We start from the raw sequence: 26,995 nt of genomic DNA on the forward strand, positions 1-26,995 counted from the left end.
AATTAAAACAGAGAAAGCGAAAATGAGTGAGCTCTATTTACAATTTGTGTATTGATTTAAAAAAGGGAAAAGCATATCCTCTCTAATATATAAATAAGCATGTCCTTGATGAACATTGCCTGACTGAGACAATTTCTCCCACTCATCAATTAGTCAGAAACTAATGCTTAGTTTCTCTAATTAATATTTCATTATACCTTTTATTAGTGTTCATTTTCAAAAGAGAAACATATCCTCTGTAATATATAAATATACAAACAATTGATGAACTGTATGTCTGAGACAATTTCTTCTACTCATATTTAATCAAACATAACTGAACTAATGCTTATCTGCTACATTAGCAACCAGACTTCACCTGATTAAAATGGTCCCTCCCCTTTCTGGCTTCTTCTTTATGGCAAAAATAAAGTTTATAAATTGATGTAACTTTATCACACTTGTAAGATATCACACAGAAATAGCAAATTTGAGGGTTTGCAAAAATATAACTATTTAGTCGAAAAAACTAAATATACAGACACATAGACTTGGATATAAGAATTTTATTTATAGCTACAAAAAATATAGGCACCATTTCAAAATATGTAATCTTTACTTTGTGATTAATGAAACAGAAATTTGATACATGGTTATAAACAAAACTCTTTTAATAAAGTTGATTTAATCTTGCTAAGCAGGTGGTGCAGTTGATGCCATTATTTTTTTTCAAAAGCATCTTTACTTTTAACATGAAGCCTTAGGATAACCATATAGCAATACAAAAATCTTCGGTTTTCCCTTTGGCCCAGATCAGGGATTATGTGGGTTAATGACATCAGCTTTGATTACTAGACTACATGGAATGCAGCTGAGTCCCTGACCCTAGAGGCACCCTTGGGTAAGATATCAGGACATGAGAAAAATAGCAATGAGGTATCAAGGAAAAGGGATTACTTGTGATGATGACTCACTGAGCAAAGCATGGGATGTTCAAAGAAGCTCCCACTCCTGGAGTAAAATTGCTTTATACATTTCTATAAAGGTTGTGTAAAGTGAGAGAGAGAGGTTTTTAAAGAAGTGATATGAAAAAAAAAAAAAAACTTTATTTATAATTTAAAAAAAAAAAAAAACACACACACACACACACATACAAAAAAAGTTTAGTTGTGCCAGTCATTGGAAATTAAGGGGTTCAATGACACTAATTCCCCACACTTTTGGTTACACTTCATTATGTTTAGTGAAAATATATAATACATTCAAATCTCAGACTGGTTCAAACTTCAAGTTATGGGAAGTTACCACAGCCCCTCAAGGAATATTTGAGATATTGAGAGTTGATTGTATAACACAAATAAAAAAATGTGTTCCGGAATTTATTCCAGACGATTGAAGATATCAGTGATCGTTAGTGGTGACCAGGGCTTGTTAAATATATCCATGGTTAAAGTACAAGTTCCCATGCCAAACTGATACTTTTGGGACTGCTGGATCAGGGGTTGCTTGGCTCCTGGTCTGAATCAAAAAACCAGAACTGTCTTCAAGGCCTCATCCAACTGGTTAATCTCCATGTTGTAGTAAGTATGGGGACCCTGGAATGTTGAGAGAGAGAGAGAATCCCATTCTTCAGTTGATTCAGTAGCTACTCTTCAGGCTCGGAAAAAACCGAAAAGCACAAGCAGAGTTAATGGCAGCAAATGAAGCCAAATTCCCTCTACAATGTGCCATTCAGTCGGGAATTTCCAGCCTCTGCAACTGGACACCTGAAATAGTTCTAGGACTCTGGGAAGAAAAAACAATTTAATTTAAAAGCAACAATATTATACAATGCTAATGGACACAATACTGTTTTTCATCCTGTTCAGAAAAATAATATATTTTATTTCTCAACATGTTTGTAATTAAAATATTTCGTCAATAGGTACAATAGTAAAATAGCTGTTATCAATAGCTTATTTGCTATTACTTTTTTTGTCATCTATTACACCAAGGTGTAATCATGTATTATATAAAAAATTTACTTAGCTATGACTGCTTCATAATAGAGATTATATCAAGAATAGAAGCAAGACACATTCATACGAAAGATTATTCAAGAATTAAATGCATTGCCTGTGTATTACAAGAAAATTCTCTAAATATAGTATGGCACAAAACCAATTCAAGTTGAGAATCAAGTTTTATAACAGTCTGGGAGTAACACAAGTTTCCAATTACACAGATTAACAATAGAGAATAGCATCCATAAGAAAGTAACAATTTTAAAGATCAAACATACCCACACTTCCGTTGATTCAGTAATTACTCTTCAAGCTCGGAAAAAAACGAAAAGCATAAGCAGAGGAAACGGCAGCAAATGAAACCAATTCCCTCTTCTATGTGCCATTCAGTCAGGAATTTTCAGCCTCTGCAACTGGACACCAGAAACAGTTTTTAGACTCTGGGGAGGAAAAACGTAATTTAAAATTTGAATGCAACACTATAACAATGCTAATGGAATGGCATACAATAGTTCTAAATAGGTATCCATCCTATTCAGAAAATAATTAGTATATTTTGCTTCTCAACATGTTATTAATTAAAATATTCTTCAACAGGTACAATAGTAAACTAGCTGTTATCAATAGCTTATTCTCTTTAACTCTTTTTTTGTTGTCTATTACACTAAGGTGTGACCATCTATTATAAAAAAAAATACTTCAGCTATGATTGCTTCATAATATTACATCAAGAATAGAAGTAAGACAAATTCATAAAAAGTATTATTCAAGAATTGAATGCAAGACCTGCTTATTACAGGAAAATTCTCAAATTATAGTATGATATAAAACCAATTCAAGTTGAGGATCAAGTTTCATAACAGCCTAGGAATAATTACACAGATAAACAATATAGAATAGTTTCAAAAAGTAGAACTGTAATAAATTAAAATAGATTGGACATCTTTCTGCAAATGGAGAAAAAATCTCAAGAATAAAAACAAATATCAAGCAGTAAAAATCCTCAACATATAAGCACTTTAACCTGGAGCATTTGTTGCTGCTCACAGCTACTGCACCCCACATGATACTTTGATTTAAATACTTCAGTATTTATCCTTAAGCAGGTGACAATATCTGGAACTGGCAAGAAAATCAAATCTGCATGTTATTTTTCTGAAAGTCATGAAACAATTCAGCAATAAAAGCATGATTGACAGATCTTTTAAAGGATGATGAGTGAATTATTTAATTTGAGATTTCCGTTACACAGAATTCTATTAAATAGCAGAAGCTAGAAGGAAAAAAATGTTTGTTTGATAACTGTTTTATAATTCAAAAAGGTAAGAATCTGCATCAGATGAATATACTCCTGTTTAAAAACATAATTTGGTCAATAGGTACCTGCATTTTGAAAAAGAAAAATGCATAAATTATTTTTCTTCTAGAAAATACCATATTTTGCTCCTGTCTGTAACTTTGCAATTTTACTCAAATGAAATAGATACACTATATAGGAAGCTAAATATAATAACTATTGCAGAAATAGTTATTAGTTAACAGAGAAATCACATTTCGTCTAACGAGTAAAATATTAAGTCCATAGCAAGAAATTATTGAAATCAAATCCTTATTTACTTCATATAAATAATTAACGACGTTCATCATTGAGCGAAACCGTTTTGTAAGATACTATTAAGATGCATTTCTTTAGAAATTAGTTGATTTAATATGAAATCTACACTGAATTACAAGCCGTTATCTAAGTTTACTTATGCTTTAATCAAAATATGAATAAAATTGTACCATTGTTTGTTTCCTTTATGAATCAAAGTAAAATCCTCTTTGTTCTCATGTTCATGAGCGCCAAACCATTACGAGATCACTTTGAAGAAAGGGAAATACATAAATTAATCATTTCATCTCAATAGCTCAATATTAAATACATTGTAACATGTTATTGACATCAAATATCCCATTTATGACATGTAAGATCGAGCGAAACCATTTTGCAAGACATTAGGCAGTTTTTGAATAAATATTCGTTGAAATAACAAATGAAACTTGCAACATTTCTAATTTCAAGAGTTAATTTGTGTTTTTGTGAAACATAAATTCAAATTAATCATTAAAACATACCTCACAATCACTTAAACCCTCAGTCCCCCTCGTGTATCTACCGTTTGTGCGCGCGCCAAACCATTACGTCGCCAAATGTCAAGGTTGCCGTAAATTTCCCTGTAAAAATCGCCAGGATTTAGCTGTAATTAATGTCCGCCTTATAGGTCGTATACCCTCATTTTTTAGAATTAGCATGTACCCTCAAGCTTCATAAATTTTTCATTTATAACTCAGATGCTATTATCGCATTTTTAAATTTTCCTCTGGCAAAAATAATATATTTTCCACATTTCAATAAAGGTCGCCGTTTGGGGGAAAAGAGATAGATTTGAGAGAGGATTGGGATTTATGGGAATAATAATAGCAATACTAATATATAAGAATAATAACTGCCCTTGTAGGGGGGAGGGTGGTCATGATGCAGACAATACCATTAAATTTTTTACAGAAGGATTTTAATCCATTAAGAAGAAGGTGACATTTTCTTTTGTTTGAGGGGGGGGGGAGGGATTACCGCACTTGGAGAGGGAAATTGGCACCCCAGCTACATCACATACATTATAAGATCTGCAATACTGAAAAGTCATCTAACATCTTGATAAGCAAATGTTTCAGCAATTTAGACCAATAATAAGGCCTAGAGCAGGGTACCCTTTCGGTGGTGGTGGGGGGGGGGGGGGGGGGTTCTAATGGTTGACTGTGCCATTGAAATTATCAGGGAACTTATTTTAAAAGTATTTTAGTCTCTTAAGTAAGGACTCTTGTTTTTTTTGGGGGGGGGGGGGAGCAGGGGGGGCTTGGTAAAATTAAAAATGAGGGGGGCCATTGCACTTATTGGGGATTAACAGCCCTAACATTATGATATATATATTGAGGTCTGCAATAGAGAAAAACCTACAAAAATCATGAAATGCAAATATTCCAGTAATTTATTCTAATGATAAAGCTGGGGTGCCCATTTGAAGGGGGGGGGGGCGGCATGAGGCTAACAATACCACTGAAACTCTCAGAGGAGTTATTTTAAAAGGATTTTAGATTCTTCACTAGGGGAGCCCGTTTTTTCAGGGGGGGGGGGGATGACGCTCAGTACAATTGAGGGGTGTCGTCACAGCTGGGGGGATATGCTTCCCTAACTATATTATTTCTATATTGAGATCTGCAATGGAGGGAAGCAATCGGACATTTTGAAAGCTAAGTTTTAAGTAGCTTATCCCAATAATAATAGCTAAAGCAGGGATATATATGCCCATGGAGGGGGGGGGACATGAGGCAGCCTATGTAACTGAAAGAATCACAGATGTTTTTTCAAAAGGATTTAATTTAGCCTCTTTTTTTTTTTTTTTAGTATCCTGTTTTTTTTTTGTCGGGAGAGGGGGAATTGAGGGGGGCAACGCCATTGGGGAGAATTGGCAGTCCTAGCTGCATGATTGCAGTGTAGAGAGAAGTCATCGTAAATCTTGATCCGTAAATATTTCAGTAATTTATTCCAATAATAATAGCTAAAGTAGAAGTGCCCGTCTCACACACACACACATTGGGGAAGGGGCGGGGGCATGATACCTTAAAACTTGAAACTGGAATATCTCCTTGAGTTTTGGTAACAAATGTGAAGTTTTTTGTGTCAGTAATAATTTTCAACGGAGATTATTTCTCTAAATATTAGTTAGGGGACCTAGGGCCCGTATAACAAGTTAACTTTTGTATTTTTTGACTCATTTTTATTTTTACTTCAAACTTTTAATATCTTAACTCTGCATCTGATTTTGAACATTTTTGCAATTGGAAGTTTACATCTACGACTAACAGTTGCGAAAATAAAGGTTTTGCAGGTTAAAACAGAACATCCTGTGTATCATAGCATGATGTACTTAAAACAGTTTTTAAGTACATTGCTGCCTTATTAACGGGGTGAAACCATGGGGCACAGCTAAAAATTAATAAAGGAAAATATAAATTATTTCTCAATATTATTACTGACCCAAGCAATGCTGGGTATGTTTGCTAGTTTGTTATAAAGTTTGTAATAAAGTGTTATTATCCGCACCATGTCTATGAACTTTATTTAAAGAAGAAATATAGAAATGCTTTCTACATAAGTGCAGTATAAAGCTACTTTGTGTATCACATTTATGTTTAGAAGTAAATTTTCATGTCAAAAATTATAAAACCTTGTGGGATTTAACAATAAAGAAAAGTAAATAGATGCTTTTATTCGTGTAGGACTGCTTTTTGACCTGGGGTCATTCTATGACCTCTGCGCGATCTAACATTTGCTCAGGAAGTGCATGTTCTCCTGGGTTACAGTTTATGTTGAATGTTTTTTTTTTAAATTTATTTATTAGTTATTGATGCAGGCTTGTGCTTCTTTCCCAATACAGCGAGCTTTTACTGTGGGTATTGGAGGACCAGTTGGATCTGGGAAAACTGCTTTAGTTCTTGCTCTATGTAAATGGTTACGAGATAGAAAAGAGCTTTGCGTTGTTACAAATGATATTTTTACCAGGTAATGATTTCAATATTTTCTGAGTTAAAACATAATTTAAAATAAAATTGAAGCAATATTCGAATGTAGGTTTAATATAATTAAAGGTGCTTTTGTCAATTCATTTTTGATGCGTTTCTATGAACACAGGTTTATTAGACATAATTAAAAAGTAATATTAATATTTCAGATAATTCAGTGTATGAAAGTTAAATGAAGGATAAGTGTGAGAGAATTACCGTATATACTCGCGTATAAGTCGATCTCGCCTCAAAGTTGACCCCCCTACTTCTAGGAGAAAAATCGGGGGAAAAATCGAAAACCTGTGTATAAGTCAAGTGCCTACTTTTGGAAAAAACGGAAGCGTTTTGCAGCTAATTTTGAATTTAAACATTATAAAAAGAAAGAAAATGAAATGTAATGAACATTTTTATGTTATGTAAATAACATCGTAGCAAGGCTTCGTACCATAGTGCGTTTTTGTTTTGCTGCTTCCATTTTAAATTAGAATTCTGATTTGTGATATCTCTGTTATTTCTATAATTTTCCTAATAACAATAGTGAAAGTAGATTTCTCAATCATAAATTATCACAGTTCAACTTTACAGTTCCGTTAGATTCTAATTCTAAATGCATTTCTGTTTTCTTACTTAGGTTTAATAATCATAATAATCAACAATTTGAATTATTCTAAAGCAATCTTGTCGCGAATGCCATTATTCAGCAAACCTAACCTTCTCTAAATATATTGTAAAATACAATTCTAATTTGTGATCAGGTAAGAACAAAGTTGCTTACCAATTAGGCTTGTTAGCTAGTGGTTCTTTGCGGTAGAATAAATAAATTCAGTGGTGTTGATCAATATGAGTGTAAAGAAATACTCCTACTGTGGAAGACAGCACATGTATTTTAATAATCACACAAAACTATTTGTATCTTTCTACATACATATTTACAAAACTAACGTATTTTCATCAACACTTCACGGCCAATGCTCACAGTTTGGTTTGTTTATTGTTCTCAAAGTCTCTGTCGACGACAGTTCGTTCTTACTAGGAGTCTATTATGGCGACCTCTGCCGCCGTCATAATATTTGTACATATTAGAAAATTTTTCCGCAATTTATTGATCGAAACGTTTTGTTCATTGAAGAAAAGTTTGCTCAGAAGAGTTGGAAATTTACAAAACTTCCAACTCTTCTGAGAAACTTCGGAGACTCTCAAATTTCTACCTTTGGAAGACTCTAGTTTAAACTCCCAATTTCTTCTAACTTTTGCAGAAAGAATTAAAACCTTCCTCAAATATAATAATAATTGTGTGCACAATTTCTTGTGCAGTTAATTTTTAAAATTGTACCTTTTTTGTGTGAAATCAAAAGCACAAAGCTTTTTTTAAAAAATCAATATTTGAATTGTGCCATCAGATATGCTGTTTCTAATAATTGTAATTATCTTTTATTTCAATGTTTCAGAGAGGATTGGGAATTTTTAGTGAAACACGAAGCCCTCCCTGAAAGTAGAATAAAAGCTGTTGAAACTGGAGGATGTCCTCATGCTGCTATTCGTGAAGTAAACATGCATTGATTACTTATATAAATTATTTCTTAAATATACATCTACAGCATTTTTTATATAAATTAAGAGTTTTTTAAAATATAAGTTGGAAGAAAAATTATTGGTTATACTGTGTTTGGAAACTAAACAAACGAGCAATTGTTTTCATCAAATAAGTTAACCTGCACAAGGACAAGTTTAGTAAGGTGAATTAAGTATCTGGGCACTCTTTAAAAAGGGTCCCCTGAATTGAACAGCTTTTAATCTATTTGTCCAAACATTTAGAATTTTTAATATTTTAATATTTTCTGATTTTTCCATGAATTTTATTACTCATTTAATTTTTTGCAAAAGTTTGTCCGTCACTAAAATCAAGTCAAGTAACTTTTAAGCCCTAGAGAGTGACCTGAAATTAGATAATTTCATAAGAAATCCTTAAATGCGACTAACACATAACAAAGTTCATACATACCTAAAACTCGGCAATATTTCAAATTTTTATTTCCTCAACGACAACATCAGACCATCCCTTAAATTGAAATGGGCTCTTCTTCGTTGTTTATATCTGTAAAGCTAAAAGGGTGTAACGTGATTTAAATAATTGGTAGAAGTCGTATGGTGTGTTTTTCATATTATTTCAATATGTCTAAAAAGGGACGCTAAAATTTTTTTCTGCCAAATGTTTCTAAATGTGACATTTTGGATATGCTAAGAATTTTGACTTCATGCTTCCAACCTATGGAGGATGTTATAAAATGTTGTATGTACGAGAGGCGAATAGGATTCTTCGGAGATGGGCAGTAATATGGAGCCTAACTTCTCTATTATTGTGGATCGTGTAGCAAAAAAAGTTGTTAACTTGTACAAGGACTCTTGAATTCCGGTAATTTCTAAACACTGTGTTATTGCAATGATACATACTTATCACAAAAAATATGTAGCCATAAAGGGTGTTCTTAAAAGAGTCGAACACAGCGAGAACACAAGAGATCGACTTACGAAATTTAAGGAGGATGCAGTGAAACTCTTTGATATAGCTGCTTGTAAGTGCCATAATTTTAATTCATGTGCATGTCCTAAAGAGAAAAAAGTTCCGTTTAAGGAAAGGTCATTTATCTCCGATCAAAGGGCTACTAGGTTAATGTCCATTGGTGCAGTGGATAATAGAGAAACAAAGAAACTTCAAAAGAGAGCCAGAAGAAGTTCACAAGACTCTGTTTGTTACCCGTTCGGTGCATCTACTTCAACTTCAGTTCAATCGGAGAATCAAGAAAAATCCCTCCAAGATTTGGACTCTGGAATTTCTAGTAGTTTAAACCTTTCTTGCATTAATAGTTTCAGCGAAAAACCTTCTACATCTACATCTTCTCAAATGCGGATTAAACTAAAAAACACAGCTATGATGTAATACACGGCCAGCTCAGTCATTTCTAGCCGAGGACTGCAGTTTCGTGCTTTTTAGCACTCATCAGCTCGGCATAGGAAAGTGACTGAACTGGAGATGGAAAACCTCTTAAGGAAGCCAAGATTGCCAATCAATGTATTTTTGCTTTAGCCCTGGCTAATGGGCGGTAATTTCCTGAATATGCCTTGCCTTCAATCCTCAAGATGAACCGAACCATTGCTTCGGTCACTCGTCTGGTCTGAGCTAATTCTATATAAGCTACTTGTTTGATTGGCACTCTTGGCTTCCTTAAGAGGTTTTCCATCTCCAGCTCAGTCACTTTCCTATGCCGAGCTGATGAGTGCTAAAAAGCACGAAACTGCAGACCTCTGCTGGAAATGACTGAGCTGGCGGTGTATTTCATGTATTTCTGCTTTAGCCCTGGATACTGGGCAGTAATTTACTGAATACAGCTATGATGACTTTGAGGTTTGGGATTTCTAACAGAGCTGCAGCTTCAACTGCTTCTAGTGTTTTGCAGGTTGTTATTATGATTTCCGAAACCGACACTTCTCTTGTTATCGACAAAAATAAAATCTTAAGGCAGAAATCGAGAATTGGAAAGGAGTTGAAAACTATTTCCGCAAGTGAAAACGACACTCCTTTACTCAGTCTTTACTTTGATGGCTGTCGTGACAAAACACGGATGAATGAAAGAAATGAGACAGGTAAATTTTGTGCGCAATCTAGTAGAAAACCACTACTCTCTTGTAAAAGAGTTAATTTGTTGGACACATGACCCCCAAATCAGGGTCCAGTCTAGACATCATGAAAAGCATTCATTGTTATATGGAAGCTCACAGTGGTGGATTTGAAAACCTTCTTGCTATTGGAGCAGATGGAACGGTTGTAAACACTGGAGTAAAAGGTGGAGTAATTCGTCTGTTAGAGCAAAATCTTCACAGGCCCCTCCAGTGGGCTATTTGTCTTTTACATTTTAATGAACCCCCATTGCGACATCTCTTCCAATTTCGTTGATGGTAGAACGTCAGGCCCGAAATCTTACTCTGGTGAAATTGGAAATAGACTATGCGACTGTGAAAAGCGTCCCGTAGTTAGGTTTAAGCCGGTCGGTTGCAGGTTGCCTGATGTTGACCTGATGATACTGAGTAAGGATCAAGAATATTTATTGGAAATATCTCATGCCATTAATTCAGGTGTATGCTCTCTGGATCTTGCTAACCGCCAACCAGGTGCTCTAAACTCGTTGGCTGATAACAGCCAATAGAATCTTGAGATTGTACATTTCAACTATAAAACTTTCAGTTGAGCTAAAAATCTTGATTTTAAAGGTATATTCTCCATCCTGGTTTAAAATAAAAATCAACCATTCTATTAAAGACGGAGCAAGACGTGTGGGAAATCATTCATGCATCAAGATACTTGCCGAAAATGTATCTTAACGTAATTGATCCCTGTTAAGTATGCTAACAGGTGAAAAGGTGAATATATGAGAGAGCTTGGCATTCATAGAATCCTAAAGGCTAAAAAAGCGCATCTCTAGATAAAAACTGTGTGCGCACATTCCGTATGCCAAAACTTAACTTTGAGGAAAGAGACTATGTTGGTTTGATAGACTGGAGCACACTGGTTGATGGAGTTCCATGCAAAAACTGGAGGTTCATTCAATTTCCTTGCCACACACAGGCCGTTGAACGCATCGCAAAGTTGGTTTTGAAGGCATCGGATCAAGTATATGGCCAAGAGAAAAGGGATGAGTATATTTTTGCTGTTTTAAAATCACGCATCAATATGCCAACATTTGAGCATAAAAGTAATTACAAATTACAGTAATACATGATGTATCTATAACTCTAAATTTCAAAGCGTTAACTGTATTCTTTAAACTTTTAATAATGCATTAAAAAAAAAAAAAGCTTTCAAAACCATTTTGTAATTTTTTCCATAATGAATGAAAATCTGTATGATAAAAGCAGTTCTGATTTTTTTGCATAACTCTCAATGAGATTCTCTAACTGTATAAATACTTTGATATCTAATTGACCTTATTTATACATGCAATTAGATTTTAATTAAAGCCCTTCTAAATTTTTAATTTCCCCCATTGCAGTAGTTGTACAGTAAGAAAAAAAATAGTTTTTTGGGCTCTTTTGACCAAAGTTCAAGTCTCTTGCCAAAATGGAAGACATTAACTAAGAGTCATAAAATTTTGCTCTGACATTAGTGTTAGGAAGACAAATTTTTCGCCCTAAGAATATTTTTCTGCAGATTTGAAAACATTTGGAAATTTTCTGTTTTTTTAATATTTTTTTATAAAAATCTCTAAAATTTAAGCCTCTTGCCAGAGCAGAAGACATTCACTAAGAGTATTAAAATTCTGCAGAATAATTAGTGTTAGGGAGTCACAAATTTTCCGCACTAAGGCTAAGTGCTCCAAAGAAATTAGATTTTTTTGGCCCACCCTAGTGCACATACATTATATATTTTACTGTCAACCAGCAAAACACAATCTGGAAGATGTCAGGATTTCAGGCCCTTTTGCAGCTGAAGCAAAAGGGAAATGAATTATTGAAAAATGAATAACAAACCCATTACTTTTGATTAAAGTTGTCGATATCTTTTTCTGTAGCGGCCTTAGTTGCTTTTTGTTTCAGGGCCCCTACTTGTCGAAATCAGTCCCAGAGCCTGCAGCAAATACAACTATTTCCATCCAGATTTGATATAAATGTTAAAGGTACAACAAAATTTATTCCCTGCTCAAAAAAGTTAAAGTGAACTTTTACTGTTTGGAAACTAGTATAACTAATTCACCAAAAATTGAAATGTAATTGATGGTTAATACATGCATGGACAAATCTAGTGTTTTATGACAAATTTACAATGTTAGATTTGTTTGTGTCCTTAGTGCTGCCAGACGTTACTTTCAGGGGACAGGGTTGGTCTTAAATCCGTACATATGTATAAAATACCACATTTGGATTGACAGTGTGTTAAAGATTCTAAGAGGCCACCTGCAACCCCATCATTGCACCCGTGGTCTGTGTACACATCAAACACAAGAGAAAATTACATGCAATATATCGACAGTCTGGTTTTGACATCCAAAGACTGGAATAAATTTAGCCCACCACAGCCTGGTTCTTCAATTAATAGTCTCGTACTCGGTAGTTTTTTAAAAAAATTTATCCAAAGAAGAATGATTTAGTTAAAAATGTAGAAAATATTCAATTGGAAAAGTATTCTATTACTTTGTACCATAATATGATGCAAAGTGGTGAGTGTCCACTATTAGTTTGAAGGTACATATTTACAACCAAGAATTTAAAATAATGTGTCTAACCAAGTAGCTCTAATAAAATATATTATGCTCTCTATAAGTAGTGTAATATTCAAGTTAAATTCCTATTTTTTTTCATTTTTAAAAAAATAATTTATCTGAACTATTTCACTTTGCACCTATTCCCTTACTATTTTCCTACTTTTTTATTTTTCCTAGTGTGTTGAAAAGTTTCAAAATGGCATGCGTAACTTTTTTCTCTTTCTCCATAGTGGCGCCGTTATCAAAAAGCTTGGGACTCACTCCCAAGCTCAATACTTTTATTCTTAGCTAATTTTACCTTTTATTTTGTTCTTAATGTACAATTAACATTTTTATGAAAATGTATTTGTATGTTTTTTTTCCTTAAAGCTCTATCTTGTATTTATTTAATCATTAAATTAAAAAAGGGTTTTCTTAATAATGAAGTAAATTTAGAATTTTGACTTAGTGTAAAAGATATTTGTTGAAATGTTTGTCATAATTGAGCTGCAGTCAACCAATAAACATATTTAGTTAACGTAAGAAAGCAGAAACATTTGAGAAAATAGTTATTTTGCATTAAAAATTTTGAAAAAATCAAAACTTTCTATGAATAAAAATTGAAGAATTGAATAAATAATTGTGTTTTTTTGTGTATGTGTGTGGGGGGGGGGTGTATAACTTTAATTGATATTAAATGTAAGAATATGCATTAAAATGTGTATGTGTGTGTGTGTGTGTTTTTTTTTTTAAATTCTATTCATACTATTTATTTCTTTCATTTTTGATGCATTTAGAATAGTTGTTTTATTCTTATATGCTTCTTTATTTCAGGATTATTCTGTGAACATAGAGATGGTGAAGGATTTGACTAAGAAATTTAAGCCTGAAATTATTTTTTTGGAATCTGGTGGTGATAATTTAGCAGCCAACTTTAGTCGAGATTTAGCAGATTATATCATATATGTAATTGATGTGGCTGGTAAGTTTGGAGGTGTTCAGCTAATGTGTGTTACTTTGTGTTAACAGAAATATTTATTAAATTAAAAATTGCCCATCAAGGCATGATGGGTAAAAATTGCTTCTACATTAAAATCTTGATAATGGATTTTTTTTTTTCACACAATTTTATTATCTGAAGGATCTTTCTAGATTCCCCAACCATAATTATCAATGAACAAAGCAGTACAATGAGGGATGACTAAAATTGTTCTTGCTTTTTATTAAGAAAAAATTTAGCATTGTAATTCTGATGATAAGTGAATCATGTTCACACACACAAATACCCAAAGAAAATTTCTTTTTTTTTTTGGATGTGTACTGTCTGACCATCGATTAAACGGAAAGGCTAATATCTGGTTTATAGGCGGAAATGGACGTATCTATTAGTTTATAGGGGTGTTAGTTGGTTTGTTACAGATGTGCACTCTTGCCTCTCTATTATTTAGCCTTAGTTTTGTAAAAATGAAAATTTGCTCACAGCAGCATTTTTTAAATCTATAAAGTATATTCGAACCTATTTTCTCACGGCAAAAACTAATTGATTTATTTATTCACAACAAAGTTTCGAGCTTACCATTTTGCTTTTACGTTCCTGAACGAAATGAAAATATTTTCTTTTCTTTTTGTTGTTTCCATGGTAACTATTTTTGTTTCCCCTTATTTTATTTTTGAGAATGCAATAAATGGATAAGGCACTAGTGACATCATAAAACGCATGCATCAAAATCCCATCGTTATTTTCCCTTCTCCCCTGCTAGGTTCATTCATATTGAATCATCTTTACTTGGCAGATTGCCAAATTACATACAATCCGTGGTCAAACAGTATATTATCATCAGAGGGAAAGACAGGGGAGAGGGTCATGACCCCCCCCCCCAGTATCCCTGAATAATATCAGTCCACATTATTTTCTTTAAACACTTTATGAATAAAATGTAAATGATTTCAGTGGTCTTTTCGATTCATTAATTATTTTTTGAAAAGTAAAACTTTGAAATAGTACTTCATTTAATTGCTTTAAAAATTAATTTATAACGCCAATGCCCCATTAGTTGCTTTATTCCTGACCACTTTATTGCTTATTATTGACACCCAAGCAGTTTCAGAATTTTTTTAAACCCAAAACTTGGAGCGGCATTTTGTACCCCATGGGGGGGGGGGGGAGGATGGGTATTTTGCAGTATGACCACCTCTAAAATGATAGTCTGTCCTGCCCCTGCTTTGTGTTACTCAATAGTGCATTACTCATGACATGATTCTTTTACTCATAGTGTCACAAAGTGATGAAAAATAAAATGCTGTATAAATTACAATAGTAAACCCTTGGTTGATGTTATGAATTGGTTGCATGAAGTTGTTTAAAATGACATACACATGCAAACTTTTAGTTAATGCTTCAAAAATTACCTTTCTCTGAACATCTTTTCACAAATATTTCTGTTTTGATTTAAAATGAGATTTTTAATTTGCTATGAACAGTGAAATATTAAAAGTTTAGAATTAAATTTTGGTTTTCAAAACAGATTCATGCCTGCAACGTCAATTATTAATTGATATTTACAACTCAGATTTTGACATGTTTTTAAAATACAATAATGTTTAAATGTTTCCAAACATTGGAAAAATAGTACTCATTCATAAATAGACTAGAACTGCAGCTTTACACTCTTTATTTATTTAGGAGGTGATAAAATTCCACGCAAGGGAGGTCCTGGAATCACAGAAAGTGATTTGTTGGTTATAAATAAAACTGATTTAGCTGAAGCTGTAGGAGCTGATCTTGAGGTAATGTATTAGTTTCATAATCTTTGTTTATTGCAGAGGTTCTCAAACTACAAACCACTGCGGACCCCAAAAATTGCTCCCCCCCCCCTTCCTGGCATGCACACACACGCACAAAGAAAAAAAACCACACAGTTGAATCTATTTTTGTTCTAATATATTTTTATGTTTTTTTCCCTTTACATTTATTCATTCATTGTTTTGTATATTTTTCAGAGCTCTTGTCTGTTTTCATTCTTACATTATTATTTTGATCTATGGAAGTAAAATTCTACTTGAAATTCAGTTAAGAATAAAAATGTTTTATTTGAAGTATATCCCAGCTGTAAAAATGTGCCTCAATATTTGCATTTTACTTAATATAGTTTTGTAACAATATGAACTTCGTCATTTACACAAAATTAGTTAATGTGTAGTGTTTTTACTTCCAAGAGCTCCGAGGGGGGCGGGACTGCGGCATCCTGAATGTGCTTAAGCAAAAACTTCTTTATTCCTTATAAATGGGCTTTCTTTTTAAATTAAAATATTGTTACTCGTCCTTTAATCTCGGTTATATTTAATGTTTTAGCTGGATAGTACCGCAGACCACCTGGTATGAACTTGCGGACCCCGGGGGGGTCCCCGTACCACAGTTCGGGAAACTCTGGTTTATTGCAAAGCAATATTGAAGTACTAAAAATATATTTCATTACATGATATACTTTTTCCATAAGTTCTTGTTGAAAAGTTTATTCTTAGCATTTAGGTCAATTTTAATTGTGGAAATTTAATAGTTAGAAACTACCTTGAAAGTTTTTTTACTACCCTTAAAACCTTTTGACTCTTTACCACAAGAAAATGTAGAAAAAACCTATTTGGTAACAAGGAGGTACAGAATTGAAAAAGAAAAAAATTACAGGTATCTTTTTTCAGAGAAGTTGTGATAAGTTTACTTCCCAAAGCTCACACGTTTTGGATTGAAAAAGGTATTCCTTGAAACCACAAAACAGGTGTCTGCAGTTAATTGCTAATTTGTGCTTTATGAGTGTTGTATTTGATACTGAAGTTTCAAAGTTAAATGCCCATTTTGTAAGAAATAGTTTACAGAATTTATGATCAACTGAAGGAAGTAAATATCTATTAAATGTGAAAAGATTGAAAAAAGTAATATCAAAAGCTGACAAACATGTTTGAATTACAGTTACCATAATGGACATATTTAAGTAATGGGCTTTTAGGGTTTAAACCTGCTCCAAATTTTTTCAAAACTATCAGAAAAAATATAGTTTTCATTATACTTTATTTTGATAAAAATGTTTTTCTTCTTCATCAGCACAACAGCCTGGTGCAGGCCAAGGCCTTCTCCGTCTGCTTCCTCCAGGCGGTACGTCACATTGCCAGGTTTCTCCACCTGTTCACTCCCAAAATTTCTAGGTCCTTCTCAACACTATCCAGCCACCTTGTTGCTGGTCTTCTCCTTCTTCTTGTACCCTCAATCCTTGTAAAAGTTAGCTTTTTAACCGGGTCCAGATCTGCAAGCCTAAATACGTGCCCCAGCCATCTGATTCTGTTGGCTTTAATTACTCTTAAGATGTTGGGTTGTCTGTATTTATGGTATACTTCAAAGTTATATAAACTTCTCCAAGCATCATTTTCCTTTACTGCTCCAAAAATTGACCGAAGGATCTTTCTTTCAAAAATGAGAAGTCTGTTTTCCTCTGTTTTATTAATTGCCCATGTCTCACTACCGAATAAAATGATCGGTCTTATGAGGGTTTTGTATATGTTTATTTTTATATTAATAGAAAGGAGCTTAGATTTTAATTTCGATTTCCAATTTCAACTTTAAACTCATTCTGACTGCTAATAAGCATACCCAAGTATTTAAACTGGGTGACTCCTTCAAAAGTATAGTTTCCAATATTAAGTGGCTGCACATCATGTATTCTAGTGCTTGCAACCAAAAACTTACATTTTTCCTTGTTTACAACCAAGCCCAACTGCCTGGCAGCGCTCTCAAGGGCAACAAATGCCTCAGCCACATCCTGTTTTATTCGTCCAATGATATCAATATCGTCCGCGTATGCCAATATCTGTATAGTTCTCCGCAGGATTGTGCCTCTATCGTTGATACCTAAGTCCCGTGTAACCTTTTCAAGGGCTAAATTGAACAAAATGCAAGACAGAGTGTCTCCTTGCTTAAGGCCTCTCTATGTATAGGAAACCTCCGATACTTCAGACATGGTCTTAATTCTGTATTTTACGCCTCACAAAGTCATTTTGACAAGATTGATAAGCTTAGGCGGGATTCCGAATTCGTACATTGCTTCGAACAATTTATTCCTTTTGATACAATCATATGCTGCCTTGAAGTCAATGAACAGATGGTAGGTATCAATTTCATACTCTTTGGTCTTTTCCAGGTTTTGTCTTATAAAGTGAATTTTTTTGGTCCATTGTAGACTTCCCCTCCAGGAAGCCACATTGATAGTTTCCTACAATTTTTGAAACATATGGAAGAAGTCTACGAAATAGAATGTTGGAAAAAATCTTAAAAACCACATTCAGAAGTGTGATACCACGGTAGTTGCGACAGTCCAGCCTGTCTCCTTTTTTGTGGATAGTGAAAATTTAACCCTCTTCCCATTCAATGGGCATTAGGGTGGTCCAAAAAAGGCCCTTTTTAAAAAATTCCTGATTTTTATTGGTCCTACCCCCTCATTTGGTTCCATCTGAGTAAAAAATAATTATTGTGAAGTTTGAGCTCATAATTTTAACATTTAGAGGTAGCTCAACAGCCTCAAAGTTCCGTGTTTTACCATTTTATGCCATAAATGTAGATGAAAATAAAATTGATGCTAGGAAAAGTATATAATTTATTTGATTAAAATTGCCAGCATTTTGTAAGTTAAAAATAGTTACATAATAATAATATTTCAACAGTTATGTATATGACTTTCCTCAGTACACATTACAAACTCTGCTTTTTACATCCGGGATAAGCTCGTCAATGTTCTGCGACAACTTGCAACAAGATTTGGAATTGTTCTTCATTGCGTGTCATTTTTCCATTAAACTCTTTTATAAGGGCTATACCTCTTTCAACATTATCATAACCAATGAAATTCCTTGAATAATCCTTTTTGCTTTATTAAAATCCTCCTGAAGCTCCCAGATTTCTGGATCTACGTGAATGAAGGTATCAGGTAAACCCATGCTTTGAAAAAAATGAAACTGACCCCTTTGTCACAAGTTCTTCAAATTTCATATCCATAAAATGTTTTAGCAAAATCTTAGGGTGCTTCACCACATTATTTTTTCCATTTACTTCATTCATCGCTTTCACCATCTGTCTTTTAATGTAGTGTGGCACTTTATTGGCAAAAAGGGCTAATGCCACAAGCTCTTCTGACAAATACCACAGGATTGGCAAATTTCTGTGTTGCAGTTTTGCTTATGTCTTCATCAATCCTTTTATACTTCAATAAAGATTTCATTAAAAATTGTTATACGGTGCATTTTGAGGCATAGAAGCAGTCATCCAAGCCCTTGAATACACACGTACAACAAATATGCATATTTTTTGCAATCCCTTTTCTTCTATTGACATGATGGTAAATTGACAGCTAAACATCCGTATTTTGAAACAATACAAAATTTTGGACATCCATCTAGCATGAAGCATAGCCCCAGGTGCTACAAATTTGATACCATGTGGAGGAGCTTTACCGAGAAATATTAAGCATAGTTCAAGACATTCTCGATAATCATTTCTCGCTTGCGTGTCATGTAGTAATCTTTCAGCAAATACTATTGTATCATCTTTTGCATCTGTCACTTGTGCTAATATGTCCTTATTGTAGATGCCTATGATGTATTTGTCTTTGTCTATGAATTTCCAGCAGGCCTGGGATCGTTTAAAAAGAGGTGCATCTGGTGCGGAAGGAAAACCCAAACATTTATTAAACACTGCACCAATAATTAATTCCATAATGTGATGTTGACATGGAAAATATAGTAACTTTTTCTTTAGTTTTTGCTCTAGTAAAACACAGGTACCCTTGCTTTCCCAGGTATTGACACGCGTTGTGTCAAAGCACATTGCAGAAACTTTGTCAGTTATGCTCCAGTCCTGCAAAGCTCACCTTCTTTATTTTTTTGTGTCATTGTACTTGTTTTTTTTTTTCAATAAATTCCATTGTTAATAAAGTTTTCTAACTTGGGCTGACAGTTTTGGGGTCTTTGTATGGGTATTCTAGCTTTCTGCCAAAATTTTGTTAATTCTCATCTATTGTATTTCTTGAAGATTCTCTTACGGTTTTCTTTAATTCAATATGGTTATGAAGAAACATACCCAATGCCAAACGAATTGAAGGTAGTTTACTACCTGTCAGCTCACTTCTGGTTGAAGTAAGAAGATAAACCTCTGATTTTAATCGAATTGATGTATTTGCCATGCTCAGTTATTTTAAAGTAAAGAGACGTATGCATTTCAAAAATAAGTGAAAAGTGCCATTCCAACAGTGGTGAAATCAAAACAATTAAGAATACATACATAAGCAACAACAAGTTGAAAATTTTTTCCATCACGACCGTTAAAGTAATAAATCTTATGTATTTACTTGTATTTACAAAAGTATTTTCATAATGGCTACTGTTAAGTCTCTATATAAAATAGTAATTTTATAAAGCAATTGTTTTCTGGTTAATAAAAATAGCAATTGTGTTTTACCTTAGTGAGGTCAATGGTCATGTGTCGTACGCGTTCTATTCGGCAATGATGAAAACTTTATCTGCGTTGAGCTACCTCTAAATATTATCGAAATGTTTTCAAATTTTGTCTGATTTATTTTTTAATACATTGGAACAAAATGGGAGGGTAGGACTCAAAAAAATTTCGCCTTCGAAATTTTGGACCACCCTAATGGGCATTTGTTCCTGGTTCCACACATCACTAATGATCTTTAAAAGCTCATTTTTCAACTCCGGTGCATTGACAATAAATAGTTCGGCTTTAATGCCATCTGGACCAGGGGCCCTGTTTCTATTAAGATTTTTTAAGGTATACTCCAATTCCCTTAAGGTAGGTACAGACATATCTTGTGTTTATAATATTTTCCGTCTTGAACACATAAGCAAACTTGCACCCATGGGTCACATTCGCTGCATTGTTAATCACCGTGACGACATTCTTCCACTGGTGTCTTTCATTTTCTACATACAGTGAAACCTGTGTAAGTTGACCACTCGCGGTGCACTACTTTAGTGGTCAACTTAAACAGGTGTTCAACTTACAGCGGTTGATTTATATGATAAGGGCTAATTCCGTGCCTAAAAAAAGCGGTCAACTTAGACAGGTGGTCAACTTACAAGGGTGGTCAACTTCACAGGTTTTACTGTAGTCTCTACTTGTAAAACTTTCCTTTAGACAATTCCTATATCTCTTTAGGGTTTCAGGGTTCTTTAATTCATTGTAATTTAATTTATTAACCTCCCTGCACTCCCTCCTTGTGAATAACCTGCTAATCTTAGCTCTCACTTTAGACATCACTAAAAAATGGTCAGAGTCCACATTTGCCCCTCTATAACTGCGCACATCAATTAGACTACTTTGATGTCTTTTGTCAATCAAAATATGATCTATCTGATTAAATGTCAGGCCATCTGGAGACCTCCAAGTATGCTTATGCACATTTTTATGAGGAAATATAGTTCCTCCAACAACTTGATCATTTGCAGAAGCAAAATCTGCCAGTCTTGTGGCATTATCGTTGAAATCATCATGAAGGCTATTATTTCCTATAAACTCCTTCAAGCTATGATCTTTCCCAACCTTGGCATTAAAATCTCCCACCACTATTTTAATGTCATTTGAATATCCAGAGAAGACATTTTCCAGCCTGTCATAAAAACCATCCATCTCAACTTCAGGTTTTTCCTCCGTAGGTGCATGTACACAAATAATACTAATATTGTGTAGCTTTCCGCTGAATCTTAATTTATATATTCGTTCATTCACTGGCACAAAGTCCACTACTCTCTCTCTTAACTTTTTGGACACAACAAAACCCGGGCCAAACTGATGTCGCGAGTCATGACAGCTGTAATAAAAGCTATAATTCCTCTTTTCCAGGATACCATGTCCTAACTATCTTATCTCCTGCACTGCCAAAAGATCTATATTATAACTTCTATTAGGTTCTTCGGTGCTCCACCCCTATATAGGGTACGTAAATTCTATGTCCCAATTTTCAAATCCATATTCATTCCATGTCGTCTCCGTCGATTCCGTCCAAATTTAGCTTCTTGAGATTTCTGAACAAGATTTGTTTTCCGGGGTAAGGTTGTTGGCCCAACCCCCAAGCTGGAGGACCAGGGTGTTCCTTTTAGTCTGGCACCTACTTTTCGACCTGTCCGGCTTGGGAGACCCTACCAGTAGCAAAGTTACCACCAGCATAGCTCTCCGGGTCATCGGTACACACAAGCTCCACCGCCCCTTCAAGGCAGAAACACCATCGGGGAGAAAAAAAGTTATTACTAATATATAATTTATTTATCTTTTTTTTTTCAATTTCATTCGTGAAATGAAATTATTACTATTATTGAAGAATTTTACTTACTCAGAGCTTATGTGCAGTATTTATTTATTTTTACTGTAGTTATTACAAACATCATTTCTTACAACACAATACACTGCTTTCCTTCAGGTTTTGAATATCTAACGCTAACAAAAACATCAGAATTCTTTAAATTAAAGTGCTAAACTCTACATTTAACATAAGTGTGCAAAATAGTATGAATTTAAGATGCACTATTAGTCTTTATTCATTATCTGTCTGTACTAGCCGCCAAGCTTGATTAGCCACTCCGGGGTGTTAGTGTACAACTCTGTTCTTCCGCAGAACTGAAGTACAGCGCTTTCAGCTGTACTGCCTTTGGCTCCAATTAGCGAAGAAAAAATTTAAATGAAGTTTTCGATATGAAAATTACATCCCTTGAAAGGAAAAGATGAAAAAAATATCACATCAAAAAACACATCTCCTGTGTCGGTACATTAATTAAAAACAGTGTATTAAAAAAATTAACACTGATTTTTAATTAATGTACTGACACAGGAGATGTGTTTTTTGATGTGATATTTTTTTCATCTTTTGAGCCGCAGCTCTAGAGTCATTTGATTCTGAACTGCACTTTAGGCAGAAAAAAGAATAAAATTACGAAGGCAGGATAACGTTGCCTTGAGAAAGAGAAAAACCATCGCTCTGTAAGTCTCTCCCACTTAGCCCCTTGCCAAAAATGGGGAACATCATAGGAAAAATTATGGGGAAAAGGGTTCCGAAAGAAGGGAAAATCTTCCGACCGAAAAACCTGAGAGGGAATGTTAGGTTTTTAATTATTTTAAATTAATATCTCCGCTAATTAATGTCACACAGCTGTGCCACATAGCTAAACATGCAGCCAGGAAAAATATGAATCTACAAAAAATACCAGGTTCAATGCTCAGTTTTCTATCGTTCCCAGGAGTAGCAATGACATACATAGGTAGATAGATAGTCACATACAGGGGCGGACTGGTCAGTTCGGCTAGTCAGAGATCCCCAACTGGGCCAACCGCCAAGTGGGCCACTTAAAGCATTTTCTTTTTTTTTATTATTGAACTTAACACATTTAAGTTTATGCCTAGCATTTTTTAAAGTGTCCAAAAAGAGAAACAATTTGTTTACTCAATGTGAAAAAAGTTCTTAGAAACAGTTTTTTTCCCATCCTAAGTAGGGAGCAAAGTAAATAGCCACACGTGCAAATGCTTTCTTCTCTTATCGACTTTGTCTCTTTTGGAACTCTGAGGGCCGAGGCTCCCACAGGAAATGGGAGGGGGCCAAAGAAATTGGGTTCCGACGCAGCCTGAAAAAGGGCCCGGGACGAAAAAAGAGAGTTAAAAACTTATATTTGTACGTCTATTGACAAAAATTGAAGGGGCCTGTTCCATTAGACAAAGCAGCCTCAGCCCAGCTATAAATGCGGAGGGGGCCAAAGAATGCTTTGGGGTGTTGATACATGAGCAGGGGCATATACTAAGATGAGGGACACCTGTTAGCCCCATTCCAAGCCTAAAGGGGGCCCAAGATTTTTTAAATGAGGGGTGAAATATAGGCAGGGATGTAAGGGGGTAGCAAACTGGAGGGGGCGTAAAAGTCATCTGTGACTAGCCCCAAAATTTCTGTGCAGGCCCCTGGTATTCACTGGTTGTGACAAATTCAACTAAATGCTGTCTGTTGGCAAGAGATTTCATTGGTCAATCGTAAATTTTCGCTATACGAGTATTATCATCTCAGAATCGCATACAGGGAAGCAAATCTGGAGTACGATAAACTGAATCTGAAACAGGGCCAAATTTCGACTTAGAAGGGAGAACTCCTGAGCATAGGTGGATTTAGGACTGGGTTCTAAGGGGAGAGGAGGGCAAGGTTTTTTTGGAGCAACATTGGTTGGTTATTTGTTGGTCTTACCAAAAATTTGATTGTATTTATGATTGTTAGTCCATTACCATCTGAAGTTTCTAAAATCTTTGAAAAAATAAAATTGGGGAAAAAAAATGTAATTGAATTTCAAAAAATCAATGTAAAAAATATATAAAAACAATATATTTGAGCTCCCTGTTTGAAAGTATATTAATTACTCTCCTCTGTTAATTTTTAACGTTTTATTTGTTACGCGTAAAGTTCAGCTTTTTTCTTCATCAAGCTGTAGCATGTCTGAAATTTTACCAAGACCTGGGTTCCACTTCAGTTTGATGGCCCTGCTTACTATGATATGATTTTCTTTTGTGTTTCGTGAAAAAGGGAGCTACATACAGATCGTACATAGCAGTCATTAGACTTATATACAAACTATGTACACATCCTACATGGCCACTTCCGAGTGCTTAATGCCATAATTCATCTATTTTCATTTGAAAAGATAAAAACAGTTATGTAAGTTTCAACATTTTGTTTGAGCAATCACGATTGCTTATTGTTCTCACTTGACAGTTTTGAATTCCTATGATTTTATTCCCCCCCCCCGCCTCCCTCTGCTGCACCACCGTCGACCGGCCGCCTCACGATGCTGCTCCTCCAGCGAAAACCGTCTCCAGGTTGCGTCACTTACTTGCCTACACTTACACATATACCTACACACACACACCTACACACACAAACACATACACACACCTATACATACAGACACCTATGCATACACACAACTACCCACACATACACACAAACATATACACATGACTACCCACACATACACATACCCCCCCCCCCACACAAACACACAACTACTCACACACACACACAAACACATGCCTACACACATACACATACCCCCACACACAAACATACAACCCACCACACACATATAAAAGCATACATGCCTACATACACACACTCGTGATTGTGAAAAATATAATTTGAATTCAAAATGTCAAAGTTCAAATTCATTTTTTTATTTTTTTTTTTGTAATCAAAATAATTTTTAATACAGGTCATGATGAGAGAAGCATTGATGATGAGACAAGGGGGTCCTACAGTGTTTACTGAAGCTAGACATACAAAAGGCATTGATGTAGTGGCTGATCACATTTTGAAAGCATTTGCTGAAACATGAAAAATCTGAATATTAACCAATGTTATGTATGCATTTTTTTCTGAATGTAGTCTTGTTACTTTTGATCTGATAACTGTAATGTGTTCAAATTTTATATTTTGTTTCAAATTTAATAAATATTTGCAAATACTTTCATTGGTTTTCAAATTATCATTTGTGGGTTTTTGTTTGCTCGGCTTTAATTATGTCTAACTTGAACACGTAAAATGCAATGCAAGTTTCACACCACTTTTACATCAGTGACAAAGCAATAACTTTTCCAAGCCAGGGCAACATCTTAAAATTGCCACCCTTACCCAGCTTCCATCTTCCTTCACATGGGCGGATTTATGGGGGGGCGGAGGGGGGCAATGCCCCCCAGTCTTGGGAGGACTTTATACATAGTAACTATAAACCTTCCAAAATCTTAAAAGAAAAAAATCATGATTTTTTTCTTTTTTGAATAGTTCAGAAGCGAAAATGAAGAGAATAGTGACTGTCCTTTTCTGGGGGGGGGGGGGGGGGGGCGAGAAATCCATACAATATATTACAAGTAGTAAAGCGGTCACTGGGATGCTGAAATGTGTTGAAAACGACTACTTTGAACTGAAAGCTATTAGGGCAAGTATATAAGTGAAAATATCGACTGAACGAGCTATGTATTCAGCTGCAATACTTAAAATAATCAAGGATTATTTCAACAAATTAGAAACTGAAACTAAGATTTTAAAAAAGCGAATTTTCCTATAAACTAAACAAGCTATATAACTTAGGACACCCGCTTTGTTGAAGGCCTCCAACTCCAGAAAATTTCATGATTTGTTCCTTATCAAAAAAAAAATGGGAAGGACTTGAAAAAATAAATTTCATTTTAAAGTGCTTGAAATTTTTTGGAAAAGTACGGATACAAACCATAAATTTAAACATTTATAACAAATGGGAGGGGATAGATGGTAGAGGAATAAATGCCGAAATATGTTAAATTCAGTTCCTTGCCTCATCTTGCATCAAAAATGTAAAAATCATGGTTCTCACGTTTTTGTAACATATTGCTTGAGATAAATTTTTGTGATTCATATGTTTCACATCTTGCTGTTTATTTAATCCCAAATGCAGTGCAATATTTTGGAAATTCTTTTGTATTGCTTGCTTCTATCTTACTTCTACTGCATATTGTTAATCTGTTCAGCACAGGGGAAAAAAAACACCACCTCTATTCCTTTTCGTTTTCTGCACTGCTTGTAATTAAATAATTTTAATTTTTCTCAAGTCCTTGAAACGGATTAGATGAGTCTTTGAAATTCCTAAGCAAATTGTGCTTCAACTTAATTTCTTATCAAGTGTATAAATTACGAATTGTCCAAATGGGCAGCATGGTACTCTCCTGTTATCTATTTTCTAAATCTGTACACCATTTTTTTAAAGCATTTTTTACTCTTGATCATTTTGTATTTAATTCATTGTTGTATTTGTGGGTGGGTTAAAGGCTTGACCAAAAACTAATTGTGAATTTAAATAGCCCGATGTAAGCAAATAACAAAACATCTTCTCCCTCGCTTTTTCTCTCTGAGGACTGCTGCCACTGATTTGTATTGTGTATTATCGTAATTGGCAAAAGAGTATTTTGCTATTTTTTTCCAGAGATTTTTGTGCAGATTGAATCTTTGCTATTCATGGAATTGCAGAAGGCTTCAAAATGCAGAAATTTATATCTATTTTACAAAAATTCCTACGGGGGAGAAATCCCCGGACACCCTAAAATTGGGTGTATTCTATTGGTATATT

General features: G+C 34.4%; 1 protein-coding gene across 3 annotated transcripts in view; it reads left to right on the plus strand.

Moving 5' to 3' along the window:
* The window catches only part of LOC129229652 (uncharacterized), a 30,132-nt gene extending 4,784 nt beyond the window's left edge, over positions 1-25,348 (plus strand). For 2 of the 3 annotated variants that reach the window (XM_054864008.1, XM_054864006.1), the window contains exons 3-7: positions 6,425-6,585; positions 8,036-8,132; positions 13,655-13,802; positions 15,504-15,607; positions 25,109-25,348. In XM_054864008.1, coding sequence (XP_054719983.1) covers positions 6,425-6,585; positions 8,036-8,132; positions 13,655-13,802; positions 15,504-15,607; positions 25,109-25,231 — 633 coding nt within the window. In that variant the 3' untranslated portion in view covers positions 25,232-25,348. The remainder of the gene's footprint in view (positions 1-6,424; positions 6,586-8,035; positions 8,133-13,654; positions 13,803-15,503; positions 15,608-25,108) is intronic. The other variant, XM_054864007.1, reaches the window with a different exon arrangement.
* The last annotated feature ends 1,647 nt before the right edge of the window (positions 25,349-26,995 follow it).

This window comes from Uloborus diversus, chromosome 9, assembly GCF_026930045.1.
Source record: "Uloborus diversus isolate 005 chromosome 9, Udiv.v.3.1, whole genome shotgun sequence".
Taxonomy (NCBI): domain Eukaryota; kingdom Metazoa; phylum Arthropoda; class Arachnida; order Araneae; family Uloboridae; genus Uloborus; species Uloborus diversus.